We start from the raw sequence: 9123 nt of genomic DNA, 5'->3' as shown, positions 1-9123 counted from the left end.
ATTTATTAGTAAACTATTTGTAGATAAAATGGTTTTCATTATTCTCATAACAATCTCATAATAAATTCTTACTTTCATGCTGCTTCCTTCTATCAACTCTTGGTCGAATATTATTTTATTAGTCAAATATTATTTTGATATAGAATATAACCTCGATTATACATCACATACATACATTATCGGAACGTTCAATCATCAGAATGTTGTATAATTTTCCATAGTGTACCTCATATACATATATACGTATATAGCTATATAGGTATATAATCCATATAGTATTTGTTTCCCCCTATTAAGATTGTCGACGATTGTAACTGTTGAAGTAAAATCTCGTCACAACATTTCAGTGCGGTATTTACATTTGAAACGTTACAAACAATAATGGCTCCAACACGAAAACGGTTACGGTTGACAGTTGAGAAAAAATATGAAATCCTTCAGATGATAGACAAAGGTGAGTCTCATAGATCCATAGCAAAAAAGTATGGAATTGGACGTGCCACCGCGTCCACTATAAGATCAAGACGAGAAGAGATAATAAAATTATTTGAGACCAACTCAGCAGCTACTAGCCGTTACACAACAGTATTAGAAGTGGGATGCTCTGTTGCGAATTTCCACAGAGCTCTTCACCAGTGGTACACACAATGTACAAAAAAAAACATAAATGTAACAAATGCAATGTTAAAGGATAAAGCTCGGGAATTGAATGCACAATTTCGCACAAATCATAGTTTTAAAGGCAGTCTCCGTTGGGTGACAAGATTTAAAGAACGTTCTAATTTCCGTAAAGAGGATATCAGTAAAGATTTAGGAAATCAATATGAAGCGGATATCTTCAAAGCTGAGATTAGAAAACTTCTGCAAGACGGGGAGTACACATTGGATAATGTTTACAATGCCGACTGCGCAGCACTAATGTGGAAAGCAGTACCAGAAAAAACTCTGCTCTTTGAGAAATCGCAATCAAGGAGAAGAATGGGCGAAGGACAAGTTACTACATTTCTCTGTGCAAATGCTACCGGATGTCATAAGCTGCCGGTACTAATAATCGCCACGATTGAGCATTTTCCATCTTTCAATAGTTTTCACACAAGTGATCCATCAATTATGAACAAAACTAACACCAAGCCTTTCATGGACAGTAACATACTCAATGAATGGTTCAATAAATGTTTCTTAAAATTAGTTACAGAAAGACAACAGAAAAACGAACACAGAGAGAAAACTCTGTTGTTGTTACATAACGGTGGCTTGGATCGCGAAAACAGGATAATAAGTACAAAAGATGAATTTGTTAAAATCATGTACTATTCGTATGAGGCTGCACCATTCATACAACCAATGGATCGTAGAATAATAGCATGTTTCAAGCGAATGTACAGAAACGAATTGCTAGAATCATTAATGCCAACATCTAACAGCGTTTCAGAGGAAGAACTTATACACATCTATTCCCAATTAAATATAGACGATTGCTGTCGTATGGTACATAATGCTTGGTCAAAAATCAAGAGTCCAATACTGAAAAACGCGTGGGACAAGCTTTTGAAAGATGAAAGCGAACAGAGTTCGGAAGACCCCGAAATAATAAAAAAAGACATAGACGAAGCTCTTACTAAACTGAACAAAATACCAGGATGCGGAGGGTGCGACAGTATCGCTGTGATGAACTGGTTTGAAACTGATAAGGAACATAATACCGACACACAAGATGATATCCAGGAAACTCTTCTAGATTTTATAAACGCAGCTACGAATACAGAGGCGAACGAACTTTGAAAATTTACTTGATAATAACTCTCCATAAAAGGCTTAGATGGTTTGAACTACAAAATGAAAGCAATTAGGAGGAATTACTTATATTAAGACACATATATTTAAAAATATATTAAGAAATATAATATGTATTATTGACAAGAAAGGAATGGGACGCGTAAGATTTTATGTAGCGCTGAATTGTTTGTTTGTACCATTTAATTTGAAATATATGACAATCGGTATACGACCAGCTGTTTTCCAATATCCTGATATTTATTATTATGAGTTACGATAATCAAGAATCAACAATATATGGAAAACAAGGAAAGATGCGAAATGGTCTCCTTGTATTTACGTTCTCTTTGACTTTCATATTTTCAATTTGAAACATTAGAGTTAAAGTAACTGTTAAATTAAATCTTTGTAGGGAATATCGAGATGGATCGATTAATGTATTAAACAAATATATGGTCCCACAAAAAAATGATAATGACCTTAAAATCTTATTTAAAAAATGACTTTCAGAAAAAACATTATCTACCACTGTGTGTGCCCCTCCATATAGCACAACTTACTGCTGTGTAGTTTTTTCCATGAAACCATTAAAAACGAAAATATTTAGGTGTTCCGATTTATGTATCCCATCCCATACGTCAACGAATATTTATCAGTGCGAGTACCTACCAAAGCCGCTGAATACGTAAATAATCTGTGCAAAACTTGATTTGGAATTAAATTTATATTTATAAAATCATATTATATAGAAAGAAATACAATACACAAATTAGCTTCTTGTTCCCCTCTTCTATCTCGTATTCTTTATAATTTGTCTTATTAAACGAAAAAGATACTACAATTGTAATTAATTAACTAAATATAATTATTAAGAGTTTAATTATTGGGAATGGCGACCTCGCCGATTTAAATAACTGTGAAATATATTATCAAGATTTTCATTCTCAATAACTTTTCGTCGGCTTTGGTTTTCGAGTTATGAAGCAATTTGTTAGTAAAAGATTAGCATTTATTATAATTATTCACATTTATCTGTGATCTCTATTCTGATGTTTTGTATAAAATTATTTATTTTTGTAATTTTGCAAAAAATTACAAGTTTTACCAAATTTCATTTGTATAAAGTGTAAAGGAAACATTAAATATAACATTAGACGCGTTAGAAGCCAAAGAAAATGCTAAATACTCTAGAGTTTGAATTAAAAGAAAATATAATAGAATATATTTTAATCTTATCAGAAGACAATTGCTGACAATCCTTTAGAAAGAATTTCAATCACAGCTTATAATTTTGATGTAATGTAAATATATCATCGCATTCTGATATCTACCAACTATCTTTTACCTAACAAATGTCTTAATTATCTTCCAAAGAAACTAAAAATTATGATTATTATTAATATTTTTGGAGATGTACGAATTACTAAACATATGCTATAAAATGAGCAGTAGCGTTAAACTAAATCATTAAACGTAAATGTTGATGCAGGTACTCGTTAACATACGTCTCTAAAATATTTACATCTTCTTAAAAGAAAGTAATAGTTTTCTGACATAAGAGGATGTCCTGAAATAAAATGTCAAAAAATCGTGTTTTTTTTATTGCTTAAATCGATAGATAAACTATCTAAGAATATATTTGCAAAGTGATAAAGGCCAATTCTAAATATTTCCAAGAATATAAAGCAGACGAGCGTGGAGCAGGTATGCGAGCGCTCGCCACTCCGACTTTCTATTCAGAGTTTCATACCTGAAAAAGGTTGAAGAGTTGTTCAATATAATAGTTATAATCCATGGTTGTATCCAGTCGAATCTTAATGTGTCTAATAGAAGTACAAACGTGTATGATTCATTTAGTGTACGTGACTTTACCTACTAGTTTGTAGCATTAATAGCTAGTTTTGTTCAGATTGTAAGAATTTGTACACATCGTAAGAATATTATGGTTTGGCCATTAGAAGGGACGTGGATTCTGTCCAAAAGATGAAAGAAGCTATAACAGCAACGCTGAATCATCCCGATCGATTGATTAATAAAGAAGTTGAGAAACACATTCGCCCAATTTATGAAGATCTCTCAGACGGTAACCTTTTTAACGCGATGCTTATGCGGTTATGAGTCGTTCAACTCAACAATTTGGCTCATCATTTCAAAACACCTCAATTCGGGCCAAAAGATCGTTGAAATTGCTGCCTACACGGCTGCAGGTATGTTCAACGAAGGGTATTCAGCGATTCTGAGTGTCATGCAGTTGCTTAATTTGAATATAGACCAGCAGTGCAAAATGTTTACTGATATCGCTGACACGCGACGGATCGAGAGAGAGAACAAGCGCCAGGCATTTAGCCGTAAAGAGGCTCATACAGCTCGTAGACTCCATCAAATGCATCAAAAGAAGGACTGATATATTGACCAGGAATAGCTGAGTAGCAGATTTTCAACGTAAGTAACTAAAAATTGATATTTTTTCCTATTGAAAACTTTGAAACGCGTTTTCACTAGTTTTTATTTTCACGATTTTTCTAAATTGGTGGGCGCAATACCAAAAAAACTAAACGACTTATTTAATTGAACCAACAATTTTTTTCTTCGGTATTAAATTCTCTTCTAAGTAAACTAAAAAAGTTCGTCAAAAAGTTTATTTAAATAATTGTTATAGCACCTTAAAGTTTTTTTTAAACACATTTCTTTCTTAAACCCGCCGAAATTTTTAATTTCACATTTTTTTCTGCCTTTTTTTAGTTCACCCTGAAGAAAACAAAAACTTAATCCTTTTTTGATTTTTTGTTTCAGTCAAGAATTACGAGGCGGATCTTTCCCGCCGATTGAAGACTGCAGCGACAAGACGCCCATGAAATAAGTAGGCTTAGAAATCTGTTATAATTTTTTTTTACTTTAAAAAGAACTTTTTTTGTATTCGTTAAATATATATAAAACCATACTTCAAAATTCAATAACTTCATTTCTTTCTTTCCCTTCTAAAACAAAAATCACAAAAAAACGCTGTTTTATAACGTTACAATTTAGGACACCCCCATAACAAGCTAATATTTCTTTAAGGAATAGCGAATTACATCTATCAATGCGTCAAAAAATATAATCTTACTTTTAAAAATGTATGTAACATTCCTCTTACCTCAACGCCTACATCTATCAATATTCTGGCTACATTATACGATAGCACCCTATATATGTTTCCATATATGTTCCTAAACACAACTTTCTTCTTCAGAATATCGAGCCGAAATTATTCGGCGAATCAAAGTTACCCGTGGCAGTTAAAAATATCTACAATTATGTTTAATAAAGGCCAAAAAGGTAACAATTCACATTCATTTACACTATGAAATTTGTAAAAGTAAATCCGTACTTGTAGATAGCATATCTCGTTCATCTCTGTCGAAATATAGTTATACTTACTAAAACTCCTTTATCAGATTATTAAGTCAGAATATTATATGTTGAATAAGAAATATTTAATATCGTCAGCTTCATGTCCAATTTTATGTTACATTCGTTGTTAGAAATTGTAAAAGAAAGACTATTCGTTACATTAGAATGTGTTTAAAGAAACAAAATGAAAGCTGTTCATCGCGTTTTAATAGATCAAGTAATTGGACAAACTTCCCCATATTTAGGAAACCGTTTAGGCATTTCTTTCGCCTGCTGTTTGATTCGATGAATTTTTCCTAATTGTACTTTAACCCCTTCATAACACTAGACGAGATGCCTCGCGTCTCGATACCACCTGTTTAACGTTTGTGCCGAGATATCTCGTCATCTAATACTAATGGTTTGACTCTATCGACGAAACGTCTCGCAGTTAATTCCGTCACGCAACTAAAAAAAAGAACTAAATGCAATTCTTTTCAAGTTGCTGGAATTCGCCATTTCGTAACCAATATCATCAAAGTTAATACCACCAGCCGCACCCAAGTGAATGTACTGCATAGAAATAGTTCAAATGCTTAAAACGAGGAATAACAAATCTCAAAGATATTATGTTTCTTATCACTTTCAAACCAGTTCATCACAGCAATACTGTCGCACCCTCCGCATCCTGGTATTTTGTTCAGTTTAGTAAGAGCTTCGTCTATGTCTTTTTTTATTATTTCGGGGTCTTCCGAACTCTGTTCGCTTTCATCTTTCAAAAGCTTGTCCCACGCGTTTTTCAGTATTGGACTCTTGATTTTTGACCAAGCATTATGTACCATACGACAGCAATCGTCTATATTTAATTGGGAATAGATGTGTATAAGTTCTTCCTCTGAAACGCTGTTAGATGTTGGTATTAATGATTCTAGCAATTTGTTTCCGTACATTCGCTTGAAACATGCGATTATTCCATGATCCATTGGTTATATGAGCGGTGCAGCGTCATTTGAAAGATACATAATTTTAACTAATTCATCTTTTGTACTTATTATCCCGCTTTCGTGATGAGTGGCAACGTTATTTAGGAAGAGCAGAGTTTTCTTTCTTCGCCCGATTTTCTGTCTTTCTGTAACTGATTTTAAGAAACATTCATCGGACCATTCATTGAAAAGTTTACTGTCTATCATAGGCTTGGTGTTAGCTTTGTAGATAATTGACAGAACTCCGGAGGATGTTAAACATGGAGGATCCTTCCGATTACTAGTACCGGCAACTTGTGACATCCGGTAGCATTTGCAGAAAAAAATGTAAGAACTTTTTCTCCGTACGGGCTTTTCTTTGATTGCGATGCCTCAAAGAGCAGAGTTTTTTCTGGTACTGCTCTCCATATTAGTCCTAAGCAATCGGCATTGTAAACGTTATCCAATGTGTATTCTCCGTCTTGCAGAAGATTTTTGAGCTGAGCTTTGGAGTAATCCGCTTCACCTTCATTTACGATTTCTAAATCTTCATTCGTATCCGTATTACGGAAACCATAACGTTTTCTAAAACTTTCCACCCAAAGCTTACTGCCTTTAAAAGGTAAAGTACTGCGAAATTTTTTATTCAATTCCTGAGCTTTAGTCGCTAACATCTCATTTGCTACTATTATGTTTTTATTTGTACACCGTATGTACCACTGGCGAAGAGTTCTGTCGAAATTCGCACAAGAGGCTGCACTTCCAAAAACTGTTGTGGAACTGCTAGTAGCCGCTGAGTTGCTCTCGAAACATTCCGTTATTCCATCTTGCATTTTTTTTATATTGTATATGGCGCCTTTTGAAATACCATACTTTTGTGCTATTATTTTGTAATGGACACCTTCTTCCATCATTTGGAGGATTTCCTGTTTCTTTTCAACTGACTACCATTTCCTTCTTTTTGTTAGAGCCATTATTGTTTGTAACGTTTCGTATGTAAATACCGCACTGAAATGTTGTGACGAGATCTTATTTCGACAGTTACAGTCGTCGACGATTTCGATAAGAGGAAACAAATACTATATGGATTATATACTTATATAGGTATATACGTATACAGGGTGGTTGGTAACTGATGGTACAAGCGGAAAGAGGGTGATTCTACGCGAAAAAAGAAGTCGAAAATATACAATAAACATTTTTTTTTAATTTTTTTTTTTTAATTTTTCCATCGAGGCAACGATCTACAGTGAGATCCGTTATACCGTACCGCACGCGTACCGAGCGAAAATTCAAAGTCGATTTTCTCGAAAACAAAGCCTCAAACGAAAAATTTTTATTGTATATTTTCGACTTCTTTTTTCGCGTAGAATCACCCTCTTTCCGCTTGTACCATCAGTTACCAACCACCCTGTATACGTATATACCTATATAAGTATATAATCCATATAGTATTTGTTTCCTCTTATCGAAATCGTCGACGACTGTAACTGTCGAAATAAGATCTCGTCACAACATTTCAGTGCGGTATTTACATACGAAACGTTACAAACAATAATGGCTCTAACAAAAAGAAGGAAATGGTAGTCAGTTGAAAAGAAACAGGAAATCCTCCAAATGATGGAAGAAGGTGTCCATTACAAAATAATAGCACAAAAGTATGGTATTTCAAAAGGCGCCATATACAATATAAAAAAAATGCAAGATGGAATAACGGAATGTTTCGAGAGCAACTCAGCGGCTACTAGCAGTTCCACAACAGTTTTTGGAAGTGCAGCCTCTTGTGCGAATTTCGACAGAACTCTTCGCCAGTGGTACATACGGTGTACAAATAAAAACATAATAGTAGCAAATGAGATGTTAGCGACTAAAGCTCAGGAATTGAATAAAAAATTTCGCAGTACTTTACCTTTTAAAGGCAGTAAGCTTTGGGTGGAAAGTTTTAGAAAACGTTATGGTTTCCGTAATACGGATACGAATGAAGATTTAGAAATCGTAAATGAAGGTGAAGCGGATTACTCCAAAGCTCAGCTCAAAAATCTTCTGCAAGACGGAGAATACACATTGGATAACGTTTACAATGCCGATTGCTTAGGACTAATATGGAGAGCAGTACCAGAAAAAACTCTGCTCTTTGAGGCATCGCAATCAAAGAAAAGCCCGTACGGAGAAAAAGTTCTTACATTTTTTTCTGCAAATGCTACCGGATGTCACAAGTTGCCGGTACTAGTAATCGGAAGGATCCTCCATGTTTAACATCCTCCGGAGTTCTGTCAATTATCTACAAAGCTAACACCAAGCCTATGATAGACAGTAAACTTTTCAATGAATGGTCCGATGAATGTTTCTTAAAATCAGTTACAGAAAGACAGAAAATCGGGCGAAGAAAGAAAACTCTGCTCTTCCTAAATAACGTTGCCACTCATCACGAAAGCGGGATAATAAGTACAAAAGATGAATTAGTTAAAATTATGTATCTTTCAAATGACGCTGCACCGCTCATATAACCAATGGATCATGGAATAATCGCATGTTTCAAGCGAATGTACGGAAACAAATTGCTAGAATCATTAATACCAACATCTAACAGCGTTTCAGAGGAAGAACTTATACACATCTATTCCCAATTAAATATAGACGATTGCTGTCGTATGGTACATAATGCTTGGTCAAAAATCAAGAGTCCAATACTGAAAAACGCGTGGGACAAGCTTTTGAAAGATGAAAGCGAACAGAGTTCGGAAGACCCCGAAATAATAAAAAAAGACATAGACGAAGCTCTTACTAAACTGAACAAAATACCAGGATGCGGAGGGTGCGACAGTATTGCTGTGATGAACTGGTTTGAAAGTGATAAGAAACATAATATCAACATACAAGTCGATATCAGAGGTACTCTTATAGATTTTATAAATGCAGCTATGGATACAGAAGCGAACAAACTTACTGACGAGAACTTTCGAGATATACTTGATGATAGCTCTCCATAAAAGGCCTAGATGATTTGAACTAC

At 34.3% G+C, this 9123-nt stretch overlaps 1 protein-coding gene across 1 annotated transcript; it reads left to right on the top strand.

Moving 5' to 3' along the window:
- Positions 1-83: 83 nt before the first annotated feature.
- LOC105681390 (jerky protein homolog-like) lies at positions 84-9113 on the top strand. The gene is made up of 2 exons (XM_024370652.2): positions 84-1751; positions 9028-9113. Exons 1-2 carry the CDS (start codon positions 382-384, stop codon positions 9098-9100), a joined length of 1443 nt encoding a protein of 480 aa, XP_024226420.1. The 5' UTR covers positions 84-381; the 3' UTR covers positions 9101-9113.
- Positions 9114-9123: the final 10 nt, after the last annotated feature.

The sequence above is a fragment of the Bombus impatiens genome, unplaced genomic scaffold, assembly GCF_000188095.3.
Source record: "Bombus impatiens unplaced genomic scaffold, BIMP_2.2 scf_0878, whole genome shotgun sequence".
In the NCBI taxonomy this organism is placed as follows: domain Eukaryota; kingdom Metazoa; phylum Arthropoda; class Insecta; order Hymenoptera; family Apidae; genus Bombus; species Bombus impatiens.
This window is presented reverse-complemented; position numbering and strand designations above follow the sequence as displayed.

Excerpts from the sequence above, each read along its gene's own strand:
- LOC105681390 (XM_024370652.2), top strand. The coding sequence starts at position 382 with ATGGCTCCAACACGAAAACGGTTACGGTTGACAGTTGAGAAAAAATAT. Across the intron at positions 1,752-9,027 it reads CTTCTAGATTTTATAAACGC|AGCTATGGATACAGAAGCGA; the intron begins AGCTACGAATAC and ends TTTTATAAATGC.